Source organism: Rhineura floridana, chromosome 9 (genome assembly GCF_030035675.1).
Source record: "Rhineura floridana isolate rRhiFlo1 chromosome 9, rRhiFlo1.hap2, whole genome shotgun sequence".
NCBI lineage: Eukaryota > Metazoa > Chordata > Lepidosauria > Squamata > Rhineuridae > Rhineura > Rhineura floridana.
Genome location: NC_084488.1, coordinates 90,894,214 through 90,914,080, shown reverse-complemented (window position 1 = coordinate 90,914,080; position 19,867 = coordinate 90,894,214). Strand labels below are relative to the sequence as shown.

Genomic DNA, 19,867 nt, shown 5'->3' with positions numbered 1-19,867 from the left:
GATGGCTTTTATTTTACTTATTAAATGTGCATTCTTCCCCGCTTCCTTCCTCCCAAAGGAGGCTGGAGCAGCAAACATGAAAGTGATAAAACAATTAAAGTAAAAACACTTTCTAAAGGTCCAAAAACAATTAAAAATGTAAAACAATCACATACTTTCAGAAGTATTAATTTTAAAGCTTGCTTGAAAGAGTAGGTTTGTATCTAATGCTAGTCATACTCGGAGAAAATCTACTGAAATTAGTGGACACAGGATCCCATTTCTTACGTCCCGGATGAAAAAGCAGAGAAATTCACTAATAGGCAAAACCCCCTTCCAGTTTAAGAACATACCTATAGCCAACATATATTTCTATCAACTTGAAATTGCAGGGAAATTGGGCGGCTATAGTGAATGCACCAAGGGAGCAGGAGACCTGACCTCCTCCCAGAGATACTGTACTGCCCTACAAATTTGTCAAAATGCAAACACAATTTGGGTTGGTGTTTCACAGTCCAATCCACTTCCTGTGTAGTTTGGATGTGCCTCTGAGCAGATGGTGAGTGGTGGCAACAGCTGCAATCAGCTGAAAGAAAAACGACGTGCTGTGCTGATCTTGTTTTAGCAGGGAGGAAGCAACAATATTAAGACAATTGATATAGTTCAGATAGTCACTTTAAATATGTTTGATTTACTTTGCAATTTTAGTGACGTTTCCTATACTAAATCATTTACTTTTGCTTCTGTTTCTGTGAATATGTGAAGTACAGCAACACTTTGCATAATTTATACCAAAAAAAAAACCCTCCAAAAACATTTGTGGAATAATAGCACTGACTATTCTGCAGAATAGTTTCCAATGGACATGAGGAGTGTCTTCAGTTTGTACAAGATAAAACAGTGGGAGGTAAAATACATCCCAGCAAATTTCTAGGTATGCTCTATATTTTTAATTGACCATGCCCACCTTTCCTGAAGTGGAATAGTTTAAGCATAGCAGGCTGAACACATACATCTTGGTCAGGCCAAGTTTGTTTTTTCCAACAGCTAGATTCATTGCTTAAGTAGCATCATACCGTAATCAGTCTGATTTTAAATCAAACTGCAGTTTTAGATTCAACTGTTAACTGTTTAACAGGATTTGAATAGCATGTGTTTTAATTTGCCCATCATTTTTTGTGGGTTTTAATTTGGTATGGTTTAAATTATACAGCCACGAGAGTGGCTGTATGCTATAGCCAGCTTGGATTTTTCACATTCCGCAATGTTAAATTGAAAATACCCCCATGCCATTCTGCTGCTTCCCATAAGCTCATTTCAAAACAAAACCTTACAAAACTCATAGTCCTGAACTCAGAAACGCTTGCTTAACAACCCTCTCAATTTTCATGGTAATACACAAAACAGTCGGAGAGAATAGAGAGTTCAAAGTCTAAAAAGAGGGAAAAAAACCCAGAGCCCTTTTGGACTTTTTTCTGTCAGAGTTTTCATAATCTGTTGAAATTCATTAAAAATCAGCCATGTTCACAGAGTACCTGTAATCCTATTACTGACCTTGCCCCATACTCTGACCTTCATCTTCTGCAGTTTAAAAGTTAAAAAATGCCTGGCTGATTTTTAATTAATAAATTTTGCATTGAACTGAATGATAGTGTCAGGCATGCTCAGTAAGAACCAACTGTCAGTGTTCTAAAAGCCAGACTCACAGCTGCTTGGCTTAGCTAATCAGGGGGCCATACCCACACCAGACTTTGATTTCACTTGAGACAGTCATGGCTTCCCTCAAAGAATCCTGGGAAATGTAGTTTGTGAAGGGTGCTGAGAGGAGACTCCTATTCCACTGACAGAGCTCCAGTGCCCAGACCGGTTTAACAGCCAATCTGACTGAAGGTCTGTGAGGAGAACAGGGCATCTCCTAGCAGCTCTGAGCACCCTTCACTAACTACATTTCCCAGGATTCTTTGAGAGAAGCCATGACTGTCCAAAGTGAAATAAAGGCCTGGTGTAGATGTGGCCGGGGACAGCTTTGGTTTAAATTTGGGTGGGAGGCTACATGTGCCTGCTGTAGAATAAAAAGGTGGGGGAAACACTGAAAAGCAATGATATTGTTCACAGTGTTTTCCTTTTGGAAAGAAAAGGGGCTTCCCCTCTGCCCAGTGCCCATGCACCCAATCCCCTCCCCCTACCCTCCCTGCCCTGGGTCAGTGTTGGACTACGACTATGACCGGGGAGACCAGGGTTTGAATCCCCACATAGCCATGAAGCTCACTGGGTGACCTTGGGCCAGTCACTGCCTCTCAGCCTCAGAGGAAGGCAATGGTAAAACCATCTCTGAATACTGTTTACCATGAAAACCCTATTCATAGGGTTGCCATAAATTGAGATTGACTTGAAGGCAGTCCATTTTCATTTTCAAACATGATTGCACAGAAATAAATCCCACTAAACTCAAAAAGTATGCAAATGATCAAACCCACCCTCCCTCCTCCTCCCTCCTATCCCTTCACTCTTGCAAAAAATTTGGCAAAGAATTTCTAGATTAGATTCTCTGGAGAAACATTAGTAACAGGAAAGAAGCAAAGTAAGAAGAACACCAACAAACATACAAAAATATAATTCTCCATCTTTGGAGATGGCAGGTGTTGCCACCACTCACCATATGCTCAGAGGCACATGTTACCAAATTCTTCCAAGCTACACAGCAAGTGGATTGGACTGTGAAAGGCCAACCCAAATTGTGTTTGCATTTTGACACATTTGTTTTTAGTTATTTATTATTTTATTTATATCCCGGCTTTCCTCCCAGCAGGAGCCCAATGCAATCTGTAGAGCAGTACAATATCTCAGAGAGGAGGTCAGGTCTCCTGCTCTCCTGCTGCATTCACTGTAGCTGCCCAATTTCCCTGCTTTTTAAAGATAGATAGAAATATCTGTTGGCTATAGGTATGTTCTTAAACCGCAAGGTTTTTTGCCTATTAATGAATTTGTATACTTGTTTTTAATGTTCTTAATTGTTGTAAACGACTCAGAGAGCTTCGGCTATGAGGTGGTATATAAATGCAATAAATAAATAAATAAAATAAATAATGCACCCAGAATAGAAATAGAACATAACCTCCAGTTTGAAACACAAGTTTGATAGAGATATCTGTTGGCTATAGGTATGTTCTTAAACTGCAAGGGTTTTTTTTAGCCTATTACTGAATATAGGACAATGGTCCAGCTAGCTCAGTATTATGGGCAGTCAATAGCAGTAGCTCTTCAGGGCTTCAGATGGGAGTCTTTTCCCAGTTCTAATTGGAGATGCGATGCTAGGAATTGGATATAGGAACTTTTCGATGCAAAGCATGATGTAGACAATTCAGTGGACAAATAATCTTAACTGGCTTAAAGTATCTTCTCAAAACATACATTATAGATATTTCCAACTGGGATTTCAAATTACAGTGTGGAACTTCAAAATCTCATTACAGATAGACTGTATTTTGATTGAAATTGAGAAGTGTTGCCCCATCTTTTAAGATACAAACATTTTTGCTTGATTGCTTATTGTGTGCATCTTGGAACTTGAGAATTCTGAACAAAGTAAAAAAGCGGTCAGGTCTTGTTTGTAACATTAAAAGAACAACAATAATAACCAAAGTTTGAAGTACAAAGTGTGAGACCAATCTGAGTGCTAATATCTTTAGTAATAAGGCTATGAACCATAAGCATCTTGTTAACAAATGTGTACACGGCTCTGTGCTGTTCTTTGTTAAACTAAACCCTTTTCTTTTCATAGGCTGGGAATGTAAAATTCCTTTGCTTTTTAGTGGAAATCCTAGTGGGAGCTTTTCAGTAGTGAAGAACTTTTATAGTCAGGTTTACAGGACAAGAATTTGCCTGCCAATGCTTGGGATATAAATGCTTTTTGAAAGGCCTTTTACAGGATAACTCTGGAGGATATTTCCCAGTTTTCTTTCCCCTGCAATGCCTTTGAATGAATCGGCTAACTTGACAGAAAGTGAAAATGAACCTCATTCATCCTTTTCACAGATTGAACATAACATAGTCGCAGCTTATTTGATAACAGCAGGTATGAAAGTTGATGGAATTTGAAAAAGTAAAATGGGATTTAGGACTTGATGAGGAATTAGGTGTAATATAAGTGCAAAAGAAGGCAAAGCTGCCAATTGATCTTTTCTTCCAGCTTTGTTCTAAATCTTGTCTACATTTAGGTAATCTAATGTGATGCTGTAAAAATATAATCTAAAGCTATGGTTTCTTAAACAAGTATTGAACATGCATATTAAGGCTGTAGTGCTATTCACACTTACCTGAAAGTAAATTCAGTTGAATACTTCTGAGTATACTAGAACTTGTACATAGAAGTATACATGTCTACTCGCAGAAGAAATTAATGTGATACATTGATATTCATAATGAAGTACGTTCACTGTTTTGGGGAGCCATTTATCATATAGATCCAGAATTAATCTTAGAGGAGACCAAATCTATTACTCAAGATCAACTTAAGTCACGCTGATTTCAGTCTGTCTACTCTAAGCATGATTAAGTCTGGATTCAACCTGTAACTTCCAGGAATAAATAGCATGCAGTGTTATTGGCTCTCAATCCTATGTTCTCTTCTCTGTATCAAATGCTTTTTACTAGCCCTAGGCTGGGATGGTCTGAGAGCTCAGAGAATATTCCTCTCAGTGTTGTTGATTTTGGGGTGTTCTGCTCCAGCTTCATGTGGTACTGTAGGTTAGATGGCCAACAAATGATTAACCAAGACAGCATCAAAACTATTCTTAAGGAGTAAGCAACTGGCTATTTCAATAGTTGTGACTCCCTACTCTCTATCCTTTCTATGGCAGTGCTCATGGAAGATTTTTTATAAAAAAAATAACTTTGTGCATCGACCGGTTGTAGTTGGCTCCCACCTAATGTAATCTTATGTACATTTTATGGGAGAATTTGGAATTGCTAGTGGAGAAGATGCCCAAACTATTGGTTCTTGTTTCAGCTATAGGTTTTACTGAGGACATATATCTATATAGGATACAGTATTTAGAAAAATAATTGACTATACTTGTGTCTCTTGACTAATGGAGGTGGCCAGTGTGAGCAAGAAGACAGAATGCTCTTCCACCTTAGAGACTGACCAGCTTATTGTGACACATACAACAGCCATTGGCATGAGTTTTGCCTCTGAAGAAGGCTGTTGCATACGAAATTTCAATTAGTTTCCAAAGTGCTAGAACATCTGTCTCTTGACTGAAGCAGCGGCTCTATTGGAAATGTGTGGAGCTATTTCATGAAACAAAACAACGGAGTTCAGAGATGCAAAAGCTGCCTCCTCCTTTCCACATCAAACTAACATTCCACCTTCTGTGAGTAGATTGCTATTTACCACATGTTGGGTATATTGCATTTTTTTTCTCAAATAAAATGTCATTTTTCTAAAAAAAAAAAAAAAATCTTGGTAAACAGTATTTCAGCTTCTGAACAGTGCTATATTTTTTAAAGATCAATGCTTTTCATTGTAGCAACAGGATCATTAATGCTTCAAACCATTTTACTTGGAGAAGTACCCCCCTTGCCAGTCTTATCACAATTAATTTTGCAGGAGCTTTCTTAGACCTGTCTTCCTTCTAAGTGAAGACTCGCTGAGCTCTACTGGCAATGTGACAACATATAACAGATTTGAAACTGCGTAGGAGTTAATGCCCCATTGAAGCTTACTGCTGGAATGTTCTGCTCCAATTCAAGTTGTCATTAGTTTCAACTTGACAAATGGAACAAAGAGAAAATCTGAGGATTTTCTGTTTAATTGCACTGCTTCTTGAGTCTGTTTTGCACTCGAAATGCTGAGCATGCTCCGCTATCTTCTGTGGTTGTGTTTTAAGATCCTTAAAACAAGGATGTGTAGGATGAAAACATATAGATATGCTGGGTACCTGCAGATAATCTGACCATTTATAATGAAGAGTAAGGTATACGCAGGTGACGAATTAATTGTTGTTGTTGCTAGATTTGCTTAAATTGTATTGTGTGGATGCAAAAGCTGCACAGAAAGTAAGTAGCTGTCTTCTGAACTGCAATGCCTTGTTGATGTACATTAGATGTTGCAAATGTTGGGGGGGCTGTGGGCACATTTGCAAACTGGAGTAATTGTCATGAGCACACTGCAACCTGAGCACACACTGCAGTTCATTCAGTTGGCTACAACAGTGAATGCTGCTTTCAAGCCTAATTTCAGTGGGAGGGAGGGGAAGGGGAAAGGTTACTGTGGCTGCAAGGGAAGGCCTCTGAGCATGTGTGACCATGGGCACCATGTTGGCAATCCTTGATGCAAATAACTCAAACTCAGTAACTCTCAACGTTTTATTTCTTTATTTTATTTATTGCACTTGTATACTGCCCCATAGCCGAAGCTCTCTGGGCGGTTTACAGCAATCAAAAACATTAAAACAAATATACAATTTAAAACACATATTTTAAAAACAATTTAAAACACAATTTTAAAATTTAAAACAATATAAAAACAATTTAGAAATGTAGAAATGTGAAAGAAAATGTTTTACTGAGGATGACAAGCTATGTTTGGAAATCCTTTGTAAATTGTATGGAGTTTCAAATTAGACATAATAGAGTTGCTTTTTCAGAATGCCAATATTATTTGTCATTGTTTAGTTTCCCTTTTTGGTCTTTTAATAGGAGTCATAAGTCTTCTCAGTAACATAGTTGTACTAGGCATCTTTGATAAATACAAAGAACTTCGAACAGCAACCAATGCCGTTATCATTAACCTGGCTCTTACTGACATTGGAGTGAGTGGGATTGGTTACCCCATGTCTGCGGCATCAGATCTGCATGGAAGCTGGAAGTTTGGCTACATTGGTTGCCAGGTACTTAGACATTAGAAATGAAAGACCAAAATGTATTGTAGTTAACTCTGTTCAAGCTAGAGTGCACAAAATTTGAATGCATGTAAGAAGGGAGCTGTATTTAGGCTTTTCCAGCAGTTCTTCACGTTCATTTCTGACCATGAACAATAGCAACGTTTGCCTCCTATTGATGCAGACCTAACAGACATTTCATATGTTACAGCAGAGGCATGATTTACACCCAAGAATACTTCTCTGTGCTATTGTCATGAGAAGCTAAGCAGAGCTCTACTGGATCACACCAAAGGCATACAGTATATAGTCCAGCACTTTGTTCTCACAGTGGCCAGGCAGATAGATGCTTTTGGGAAGTTAACAAGCAGGACATGAGCTCAGGAGCACCCTGCCTATGATATGGGAGAGAATATAGCCATTGTGACTAGTAGCCACTGTCAGCCTTATCCTCCATGAATTTGTCTAATCTCCTTTTAAAGCTATCCAAGTTGGCAGTCATCCCTACATCCTGTGGCAATGAATTCCATAGTTTAATTATGTATTGTGTGAAGAAGTGCTTATTTTGTCTGTCCTGAATCTACCAACAATCAGCTTCATTCGATGACCCCCAGGTCTAGCATTATGAGAGGGAGAAAAAAACCCTCTCTCTGACTGCTTTCTCTACACCATGTATAATTTTATATACCTCTTTCATGTGTCCGCCCTCTCCACACTCCCTCTTTTTCTAAACTACAAACATAAGTTTTTCCTCGTAGGAGACTTGCTCCATTCCCTGGATCATTTTGGTTGCCCTTTTCTAGATTTGCAGTATCCTTTTTGAGGTGCAGTGACTAGAATGGTACACATAGACTTGTATAAAGGCATTACAATGCTGGCAGTTTTTCCCCAGTCTTTTCCCAAATGGTCTCTAACATGAGAAGGCAACCAAGAGTTCTTTTGTATCTTTAAAAGTTGTACAGAGGGAAGGGAGAATTCCACCATGTAGTTTTTCTCATTACAGGGTTGCGAGAACACCTGCACTGACTTGGCTGACTTTCTCTTCTCCTAAAGATACAGGATCAGTCTCAGGGACTGAACCTGGCAACCCTACTTCCATCCCTTATCTGACCCTGAGTCCCTATTATTCTGCTGCAGAATTTTATGTCCAGGTGTTTCTAGATTTATGTAGTCATGATCAAGCCTGCATTAACATTCAGTGACATTTCCATCTTTGACTGTTTGGCAGATAAAACATGTAGATTAATTTAAGAAATGCAAACAGCTAAAATAGTTCTGCCAAATTAACCTCCTGGCCCTAATCCCATTAAGAGTGCAATCCTACACATGTCTACTCAAAAGTAAGTCCCACTGAGTTCAGTGATGTTTACTCTCAGGCATTGGGGCCTTACTTGGGAGTAAATCTCATTGAACTCAGTGAGACTTGTTTCTGCACACTAACTTCACAGGTGAAATGGAATCTCTGATGATCAGGGCTTCTGTATTAAGTCCTTGATAAAGAAAGGAAACTGACACCCCTCAGGTGGCCTTGTCCCTAAATTGCACAGACCTCACCTTTGTATGTGCATAATCTCTATGACTTGTTACAATGTGATATTTTATTGGATAAGGTAAACTATATAAATTATTTCCATTAAAATTAACATTGGAAGACATATAATGCCTTTATGAAACAAAATGGAATTAAATGAGCAAGTGTTCTGTGGGTGTATTTTGTAGGATACAGGCAAAAATGTTGGGAAGTTGGGAAATGCTGGCCTAGAGCACAAATAAGAAGTGGGACTATGTCCACCTACTACTAGCAGCAGTAATACTATTTACTACTATAATAGTAGCATGATCAGAAGTCTCATTGACCTGTGATTAACTCTTCCTTACTTCTCATTTGAAATAAAACACTGTTAAGTTTATAATGATCAATAACGAGTGGGTTGCTTCTTTGACACATATTGACATGTCCTCATGATTTTTTTTTAATGAATGTTTGGAAAGAAGGAATCATAGCTCAATGGTAGAGCATGCAGAAGTTTTCAAGTTCAAGCCTCAACATCTCTAGATTATCCTGACCTTTTACACTTGAAATATATATATTTTAGGATCCCCTCTAGCTGAGATGGTAGATTATTTAAACTGTTTTTAAAGTTCTATTTTACATTGTTATCATCTACCCTGGGACCTTCTTTTTAAGGACAGGTAACAAAGCTGTTGCTGTTGTTTATTAGGATCAGGGAATAGGTGATGGGAAAGGCGTCTGCCTGAGACTAGGACAAGCGGCTGCCAGTCTGAAGAAATGGGGCAAGATGTGTAAGTGGTCTGATTCATACAGAGGAGGGCTGGGATCTCTTTTCGGTCGTCCCAGAGTGCAGGACGCGGAATAATGGGCTCAAGTTGCAGGAAGCCAGATTTCGACAGGACATCAGGAAAAACTTCCTAACTGTTAGAGCCATACTACAATGGAACCAATTACCCAGACGGGCAATGGGCTCTCCAACACTGAAGGCCTTCAAGAGGCAGCTGGACAGCCACCTGTCGGGTATACTTTAATTTGGATTCCTGCATTGCCCAGGGGGTTGGACTTGATGGCCTTACAGGCCCCTTCCAACTCTACTATTCTATGATTCTATGATTTGGTACAAGGCTGCTTCCAATGCCGAATTAGTACACTTGATCCCTACATGCTTATCGAGACCATTCCATTTATTATTCGTTGTACCCTCCACTTTAATGCTGAAGAGTTCCCTGAAACAGGAGTACAGGAAGGATGCTCTCCAACAGTTAATAGCTCTAGAGAGTCTAATTCACAAAAGCTCATGCCACAATAAATCAGTCTTTCAGATAGTGCAAAGCTCTTGCTTGCTTGCTACCCCCCTGCAAGCTAGAAGTGAGCTGTAAATTAGAACACAAACAATTGGGTTTGCCACTAGGTGGCTACCTAGAGGAGGACTTATGGCTCCTAGCACTGCCTTGCTGTTCACGCTGTGTACACACTATACATTTAAAGCACATTTAAAGTGTGTGGCTTCCCCCAAACAATCATGGGAACTGTAGTTTCTTCCTCACAGAACAACAATTCCCAGGATTATTTTTGGAAAGTCATAAGCTTTAAATGTATGGAGTGTATACAGCCTCCAGCTGTGAGGAACATTAGTGGCATTAGATATCCAGATGTCCTGATGGGCGAGGAACAAAGCTCCGTGGCAGAGCACACACTTTGCGTACCCGAGGCCCCATGTTCAGTCCACAGTATCCTCCAGTTAGATGAATCAGGTAGTAGATGGAAAGGAAGATCTCTGCTGGAGAGCTACTGCCAGCCAGAGCAGACAACAGGAACATAGGAAGCTGCCGTGTACTGAGTCAGACTGCTGGTCCATCTAACTCAGTGTTGTCTACATTGATTGGCAGTGGCTCTCCAGGGTTTCAGGCAGGCTCTCTACTGGCCTTAACTGCAGATGCCAGGGATTGAACCTGTGGCCTTCTCTACCACTGAGCAACAGCCCTTCCTAAGTTTGATGTACCAGTGCTCTGACTTAGTATAACATTTTCCTATATTTATTTATTATTTATTACTGGCATTTGTTAGTAGCTTTTTTTCAACAATAGAACTCAAAGCGACTTACAACAAGAAAAAAACACAATAATTGAAATAACTTATAACAAGAGCAAACAATTGCAAACAGTTTCAAACAAAATAATGCAACCATAATAATAATAAAAAGCAAATAGCAAATATTATAACAATACAGGAATTAATGCCACACCATAAATATAATGTAACATAAATATAATGCCATAGGAAGGTAGAAATCTGGCCAGGCAGGAGACCAAGGCTACCAACACTTCCTGAGTGAGTTCAATGGGCATTTAATTGTTTGTAATGTTGTACTTTAAAATTGTAACCTACCTTGAGGCCTCTGGGTGAAGGGTGGGTAACATATGTTGGTGATGATGTGGCTAGACATGAACTGGAGCGAGCAACTATTGCCACAGCTCTCCATTCAAGATGAGGAACAAAGTCTTGGTGAGTATGGAGAAGGGCTAAGCAGGGGAAATACCTGAGGGATAAAGTCAGGCCCTCTCTTAGCACATGCGGGGCCTGGGGCAAAACCGTAGTTCCCCCCCCCCCCACATTTACTCCCGGTCACCGTCTTGGTCTTGGCCGAGTTGCCGTAGGTGCGCAGGCACCAGTCCTGGAACTGTCGGCCCAGCTTGCTGTCCCGGGGCGGCTACCACTCACTGACCGCAGCAGGAGTAGTGGCGGTGACGGCAGCTTCGGCATGGCGGGCAGGCAAGTGAGCGAGCCCCTGTCCCGGGTGGAGAGAAAGAGGGCGAGTGAGCGCTGCGCCCTGCCTGGCGTGGTGAAGGCGAGCAGGCAGGGAGGGAGGAGCCAGCTGGTGAGCAGATCGCCAAGCATGGGGCCCCCAAAGCACAGGGCCCAGGGCAACTGCCCCGCTTCCTGGTGCCTAGGGGTGGCTCTGGATAAAGTAATGGAACAGAGTTGTAGGCCAGCGGGGAAATCTTTACTCCTCCCAGATGTTGCTGGACTACAGTTCCCATCATTCCTGACCAATGGCCATGGTAACTGGGCCTGATGGGAGTTGGAGTCCAACAAACCCTGGACACCCCATGTTTTTCCAGCCCTGCTGTAGATGATGGGAGTAAAGCAGCTCCAGAAAGGAAAGCCATTTGGCTTGTATCTCCTGGATCCGATGCAGATGAGGGAATATTTTGTTTAGTGGGGGAAAAGATTTTTAAGAAGCACCTTTTTCCTAAATATGAATGTAAATGCCTTCTTGACAGCTGTTACTGTCTTGATCTCATAAGCTCATTGATGTTAAAGTTTGCCTTAACTGAATAGCTTGAAACGATTAATAGCACAATTAAACAAAAGCTGCTTAGTAGTGCATTAAACAAATAGCCAAATAGATTCCAAAATAATGTTCAAATAATAGTGAAAAGGAGCAGGATTTCAAACCTTTGAAAATAAAGATTTATTCTTTGAAAATGATATAATTTCTCAAATTTCAGATCTATGCTGCTTTAAATATCTTCTTTGGAATGGCAAGTATTGGCTTACTTACTGTTGTTGCAATTGATCGTTACCTGACAATCTGCAAGCCCCATATAGGTATGGAATTCCATATTATGGCACAAAAATACAGTATTTCACATCTATAAAATCCAGTATAAATTTCTGCTTTATATCCAAAATAGATTTTGGTTGTATCTTCTTGTATAAACCTATTACTTTGTTTTCAGTATAATCTGATTTTGCATGAAAAGGTTTGATGACTTTTATACAAGCATGTCATATTTCTAGCTGGGTGTACCAGGTCTGAGAAGGAGAAGTGGAAAAAGATGAAGATGCATGCATGAGAATCTCACTTATTTTATGCTTCTTGCATTCTAGTCCCTGCACTAAGTAGGGAGTTGGGATACATGACCTCCAAAATCCCTTCCAACTCTAACATTCTATGATTAGGCACATGATGATGCAACTTTGCTGAACCTTAGCAGATTTGAGTCTGGTCAGTGTCTGTTTGGGAGAGACTGTTTGGGAGTCTTATATATGTTGCCCTGAATTCCATCTTAAAAGAAAGATGTGATATAAATGAAAGAAAGTGCAGGGTAATCCTAGTAGTGAATAGTCTATGACAGTTGTGGGGAACATGCGGCACTCCAGATATCTCTAGCTTGCAACTTTGAGCATCCCTGATCAGTGGCCATTCTGACAGGGGAATTGCGAGTCCACACCATCAGCGGGAGGGGGGGCACAGGTCAGATTCCCCACCCAGATATTTGCTCTTCATTATCTTTTGCCTCTGGGGGTGAACTTCTAGTTTTGGCTTTTGATTTTATAAAGATGGAAGAGAAATGTTCTCAATTCATTAATTTTGCGAAGTCAAGATATAGTTTGAGTATTAATATCTGTGTGGGCTTTCCCATGATGTAAACAGCTGCAGATTGATTTTGGTATGTTTATAGATTTATACATTTTATTATCATTAAAAAATGTTTTGTCTTAGCATAGTTGTAAATGATCAGAGAGAATAAGTAGAGGTAATATTGTGTGTTTTGTCAATAGGTTGGTAGACTTACTGCTCACAACTATGCAATCCTGATTCTTGTTGCCTGGATTAATGCAGTCTTTTGGGCCTCCATGCCTATTGTGGGCTGGGCAAGCTATGGCCCAGATCCAACTGGAGCTACCTGTACTGTAAACTGGAGAAGAAATGACGCGTATGTTTTGAATCGTTCAGCAGGATCCATGTGTGTTCATAAATTTGTGCTGTGTTTGCGTCAGTGCAGCCTCACCACAAATAGTGCAAATATTAGGAAGTGGGGGGGGAAGGGCTTGTCAAGCGGATGAGAGAGATTTCCATGCTCAGTTTTGCCCTCCAAGAACATGTGAACTGGATGGTCCGGGCATAACATAAAATAATGTCCTGTTGGATTAGATCAAAGGCCCATCTACTCCAGAAGATATGGCCAACTAGATGCATCTAAGAAGCACACAAACAGGGTGTTAAGGCAAGAAGTCTCTCCTTTTGTTGCTCACTAGCAGCAGGTATTCAGTGGTATACTGCCTCTGGACCTGGATATCATAATCATGACTGCTTATCCAGAGGCCCACGGGGAGGAATCACATGAACTGACACCTCAAGCATTGTCAGGAAACACCCCCTTCACATGTTCTTTGAGGTGTGTGATAGATGGAAGTGAGAGTCAGCACATGTTCCTCCTCTGCTTCAGATAACTTGAAAGAATCAGAGCTTGATGTATCTTGGTTGTGGGTCACTTTTCCAAGCCATGGATTTGATTGCAGCTGGAGCCAGTAAACCAGGGATGAGGAACCTGTGGTCCTTCAGTTGTTGTTGCACTCCATCAGCCCCAGATAGCTTGGCCAGTGGGCAGGGATCATGGGAGTTGCAGTCCAACAACATCTGGAGAGCCACATGGACTCCAGCCCTGGAGTAAGCCCTCTGAATACACTGGGATGGCTATGTCTCAAGGCCAGGGAATTCTGCATTGACCTGATAATAATGCCTGAGAGCAGAAAGCCAAGGATGCATATGTAGCCTTGCTCACTAGTAATACTTAAATGATGTTCTTTATAGGCTTAGGAAAAGAGTCCCCTATATTCCCTGTGTATTACAATACTTACCTGTGGGTTGTTAACATTGTCTTAACAATGTAGTTAGAATAATAACCTTTATATAAGTAACTATTTTCCATTGAATTTTGTTATATTGTATTGATTTTTGTATTGAAATTCTATTTGACGATTTAGATTGATATTTTAAATATTTTTAATTAAAAAACTTTATTTTAAAGTCTCCTTCAGTGCACTGTGAATAGGTCAGAGTGCAACACAGACTCAAGAGAGTCTGAGTAACCCCCTAACTACTGACAAAAGCAAAAAGCAATTGTACTTGTGGACCATTGTGTGGGACACACAGATGTTACAACCCCTATTTATGTTTACCTGAAAGTAAGTGCCATTGAATTAAATGGAACATACTTCCTATTAGGTAGGTATCTGAGCCTGAATGTCTAAACTGGGCCCAAGTGCTGCTGCTGTTATGTAGCATCAAAAATACTTCTTAGACTATCTTATAAAAATGTTTTTCTGTCTCCAATCTTACAATAAAACCAGAATGAGAGGTGGTGTTTATTTTAGACATCGTCTTTGTTTTTTTCACTTTCAGATCCTTTGTTTCTTACACAATGTCTGTGGTCACTGTTAATTTTATCATCCCTTTATTGGTCATGTTTTACTGTTACTACAATGTTTCGCAAACTATGAAACGGTATTCCAGAAGCAGATGTTTTGAGAGCATCAACATAGATTGGTCTGATCAAGTAGATGTGACAAAGATATGGTCATTCTGGCAGAGTTTCTTTTTCTGTTCCAGGAACATCTTTTGCATACTAGAGCTAAAGCGAAATCATAGGATCATAGGAAGCTGCCTTATACAGACCATTGGTCCATCTAGTTCAGTATTGCTTATGCTAACTGGCAGCAGCTCTCCAGGGTTTCGGACAGAGAGTCCTTCCCAGCCCTACTTGGGAATGCCAGAAGTTGAACCTGGGGCCTTCTGCATCCAAAGCAGATGCGCTACCACTGAGCTACAGTCCTTCCTCAAGGCTATGCATGGTTCTCTTGTCTGTAACCATCTTCAAGCATTCTTTTTCTGAGCTAAGTAAACATGTCTGGGGAAGGCAGTGAGGATAAACACATTGGCTTTCCCTCACTTTGCTATTCCCAATTTGGACAGTGAACTTCCAAAGCAGAGAGCCTCACAGAGACTCCCCATGGATTTTAGAATTTGTGAAAAGCAACCAGAACCGTGACAGTGGAGCTGAGCTAGCATGCACATCCCCACTGCTTTCTCCCCCCCCCTGGTGTTTCCTTCTCTTGAAAGACAAGTGCCTGAAGAGGGCTTAAGCATATATCTATATGTTGAGGAAGGTTAGACAATAATATTCACTGGCCAACCTAAGGGAAAATCTTGACCAGGGATGGGGAACTTGTGACGCTCTAGATATTGCTCCCATCATCTCTCACCACTGGCTATGCTGGCTAGGAATGATGGGAACTGGAGTCTAAAAAATCTGAAGGGCCACAGGTTCCTCACCTCTGATGTAGGTAGTTCCTGTTATGAAATATTACCTATATAGAGCCTCTACTTTAATTTGCATTTCAGTGGAACATCTAGCATTTCTCACTTTACACCATAAATTCCTCTGGCTGGTCTATGACCGAAATAAATTTTATTCATTCATTCATTCACCATAAATTCCTCCTATTGTTTCCCATTTCCCTCTGTTGTCTTTCTGTGGTTTGATTTATAAGCTCTGTGAACAGGAACTGTCCCACTTCTGTGTTTGGCACCATTATTTTCATGCCAAACACAAATATTATATAAAATGTTCAGGTGGGAGAAAGTCAGAGCTTCTGGCAATAGAGAGCCTGAGATTGCTGCTGATTTTGGAGGCCCTGAAAACAACAGCACATAACATGATTGTACCCTGAACAGGATTATTTTTTAAAAAATTGATCCTAAACTGTGGCTTATTGTATCAAATAGTGGCAGATACTAACTAGAGTAGCAGATATGATCCTGAAAATTATGTAATGCCTATTAGGATTTTGTCAGTGTTCGAACAGCATGTGCACATTCCAAAATATTATTAGTAATAATACTATTATTAGACAAATATTCAAATTTGATATCTTTTGTTTCAGCACATACTTAATAATGTGCTAGAATTTAATGATGTGAACCATTGCATTCAACTTTAGCTGTACTGCACATAGCTTTTGGGTTTAGAGAGCCTTCGGGCTTAGGGCGGTATATAAATTAAATAAAATAAATAAATAAATAAATATCCCAGTCCTACATACTCTTACACAGAAATAAATCAATAGTTAAGGGCTTAGGTGGACACTTAGCAAAATAAGGAAGCTAGATAGAATGAAGATTTGAGGAAATGATCAAACAGATGCTAAAAACTGCAAATATTTTGAGACATTATGACATGTTCATTTTCTTTTACAGATGTCTGTTGTCATGATTTTAATGTTCCTGCTGGCTTGGTCTCCATATTCTATTGTGTGCTTATGGTCTTCGTTTGGAGATCCTAGAAAAATTTCTCCTGCCATGGCCATCATAGCACCATTATTTGCCAAGTCCTCTACATTCTATAATCCCTGTATTTATGTCATTGCAAACAAAAAGTAAGTGGTGTGTGTGTGTGTGTGTGTGTGTGTGTGTGTGTGTGTGTGTGTGTGTGTGTGTGTGTGTGTGTGTGTGTGTGTGTGTGTGTGTGAGAGAGAGAGAGAGAGAGAGAGAGAGAGAGAGAGAGAGAGAGAGAGAGAGAGAGAGAGAGAGAGAGAGAGAGAGCGCATTTCTGTCACAACATATAGCTAAAGATTCTGTGAGGAGACAATATGAAATAATTTTAAAGATTAGAGTGCCAGTGTGATTGAGTGGTTAGACTGATGGACAGTGAAGCTCATGGAATGTGCTCCTAATCAGAATTGGAGCTGAAAATGACCCCTTACTTGGCTGTTGCTTGACCCTGAAGGTGCTGTTTACAGAAGATAGCACTATGACAGACAGGCCTAGGATCTGCTCTATTCTGTAGCCAATTCAGTAGCTAATTCTGCAAACTGAATTTTCAGAAGGAGTGGAGGGTATAAAAAGACAGCTTTGTCAGTAAGCAGGAAAGTTGAGACTGGGGCTGAAATGAAGTTAGTTAGATGAGAGTTAAGATCAGTTTGGGTTGGGATTAAAGGTAGAGAAGGGAATTGCTGCCCTGGGCTCCTGGTGGGAGGAAGGGCGGGATATAAATCAAATAATAATAAATAAATAAATAAAATAGGCAGGAATGAAAGTGTTATGAGGTGCTAGGACAGGGGAAAGGTTAAAAATGGAACCATTGAGAGATAGGTTTCCGGGAAACGTTGAATCTGTAACAGTGTAACTATTGTGTTTATGGGCCAGCTGTACATGCTAGACCTAACTCAGTCCTTGGTTTAAAATGAAAGTTTTCCTTTTTGCTTTACCATACTGGCTGAACCTCGTTAATGCTAGGGTTTAACTAGCTTTAAAAACAATGCTGGGACCCATAAAAACTTGGTCATGCACATAAAGACATATTGGGACATACACTCAATATTTATATTACTGCTATTTTTGGCAGTCACCTCATGGGCTGTCAGTAACCTAGGAGAGGGTACAAAAGGCAGGTGAGGTGGGACATCTATTTTCAGTAAGGGAGATAATATAACTAGCAGAGTGGACCTGGTTGTACTCACTAGGAACTTGGAAAGGGTTGTCACAAGCACTTATGGAGGGGGGCAAAAAGCCTACAGAAGGGGGTTAATATTTCAGCAGAAAACCAACCTATTCCAGTCTGGGGGCCCACAAATGCTTTTTCTACAAAACATAAGTGGCCAGGTTAAGCATGCCTGTTTTGCGCACATGACTAAGGTCACATGTAACTTGGTTGGCCCTCAGTTGTCTATTATATTTGTATAATTTTGCAGATCTTTAAATACACCTCTGTGTTCACACAGTAAGGACTGGCAATTCTACACAGGTAGCTGTAGTTAGATTTTTCTATTTTTAAGATAAAGAACCCATTATTTCCTTGTAAAATTTGTAAGCTTCTTTAGATGGTCTTTATATATGAAGAATGAAAATAGGAAGATCATTGTTGGACACTTATGTCTATGGAATAGCACATCTGAAGAGGAGGATGCTTTTTTAAAAAATGGCCAGTTGCTGTGGGATAATTTTGGAAAGATTTTAAAACATTGCTTTGACTAATTCTTGATGAACTTCCAGCAGGGGTCAGCTTTGTTGGGCACCTACCAAAGCCCATGCCTCATCGGGGTCCCCATTTCCAGTCACTGGATCCTCCTATCCCTCTTTCAGGTCCTCCTTGCTGTGGTTGCTTTCTCTTCCCTCCCTCTTACAGCAAGTGAGCAGTGGACAGAGCAAGGAGAGTGAGGAGGAAATTCTGCAATCTTGTCTCTCCCTCTGGGAGATGGGGTATGGTTTGGACCCACAGAGAGAGGCAAGTGAATTGACAATGGCAACAGTGGTGGCTGTTACCATTGGGAAGGTAGAATGTAGGAAGACCAACAGTAGGTGGAGCCTGAGCCTATGACAAGTAGAGCCACCCCTGGTTGTAAGAAAGAAGTGCTTCATTTGCCCTAATGAATCAGCCTCCGCTGAGTGGTATGAAAGAGGCAGTGGGCACACTCAAGGAGGGCAAGATGTGAAACATCTTGCCACCCTTAAAAAAAATTGGAACTGGCACTGACTGCCAGTATCGAACACCAAAATGATTTCTCCCTCCTGCAGGTTTCGAAGGGCTATCCTTGCAATGGTCCGATGTCAGACACAGCAGGAGATAACAATCAACAATGTCTTCTTGCCATGAGTGTATCTCAAAGCACAATTGCATAAGGATGCTAATGGAAAGCATTGCCTCTGTATTTACTTCCTTGTAATTTATTTTGCATGCAGAATCCCTGGAAAGAAGCAAGTCTGATTTGTTTTGCCGATAGCTGTGTATTTTATGATGATTTTGCCTCCTGTCAAATCAATAGACTCCATAACTGGATCTGTGGTAGCTGTGGTGATATAAGCATCATACTGTTTGCCTCCTGAAATGTACTGGAGTCCTTGCTAGCCCAAACTATATGGATGCTGGCCCCGGTGTCAGGCTATCAGCTGTGGCATTGCACCAGCAAAGGGACCCTTGTGCCTAATCTTATACATCATACTAGAACAATGGTTCATAGGATTGCACCATTAGTATCTATAATAAAACAAAATCAAGGCTTCAGTGATGAGTATTATTGTTGTCCAGTTTATACTTATACCCTTTTCAATGATTATTAGTCAGTTTTGTACCTGTTGGGATAAGGGAGGAAGGGATGGTACATATGAGCAAGAATGTAAACTGTATTACAGTAACAAATATTTGTCAAAATGTTAACAACCAATATTCCTGTTTCTTTCCCTTAAAGCTATCAAATGTCACTAGAAAAACAGTGGCATTCAACATACCTTCTCTTACTAGTTCTTGGCTGTTTTGAAGTGATTATTTTAGAGTAGTTTCAGTAAAAAAGTAATTAGATCTGATAGCTAATCTGTGCTACAAAAGCAAATGTCTGAAGAGTAAAGGATAAACAGTTAAGTTTTCAATCAATAGGAAGCCACTTTTCAAGATTATTGCACTGAGATTGTTGGTACCATCTGCTACTAATTGCCAGTATATTTCATTAAATGCTTGTCAGTACTTTTATGTTTCAGAGGTTCCCATCTGTTGATCCTTACAGCTAATTTTATTTGTCTGTTATTTTAAAATAATTGAGTTTTTAAAATAACGCCTGGACAAATGATGCAAAAGCATTCCAGGAGCCATGCTATGCTGCTGCTAATCATGTGTATCTTTGCTGCATAATATAGGTGCATTGTGCAGTT

At 40.2% G+C, this 19,867-nt stretch overlaps 1 protein-coding gene across 1 annotated transcript; it reads left to right on the top strand.

The window, feature by feature from the left end:
* Positions 1 to 3,531: 3,531 nt before the first annotated feature.
* Positions 3,532 to 18,844, top strand: RRH (retinal pigment epithelium-derived rhodopsin homolog). The gene is given in 8 exon segments (XM_061582944.1): positions 3,532 to 4,054; positions 6,682 to 6,872; positions 11,889 to 11,991; positions 12,950 to 13,100; positions 14,570 to 14,736; positions 16,422 to 16,602; positions 18,740 to 18,806; positions 18,809 to 18,844. Coding segments are annotated over 8 exon segments (1,002 nt in total). The 5' UTR covers positions 3,532 to 3,948.
* Positions 18,845 to 19,867: the final 1,023 nt, after the last annotated feature.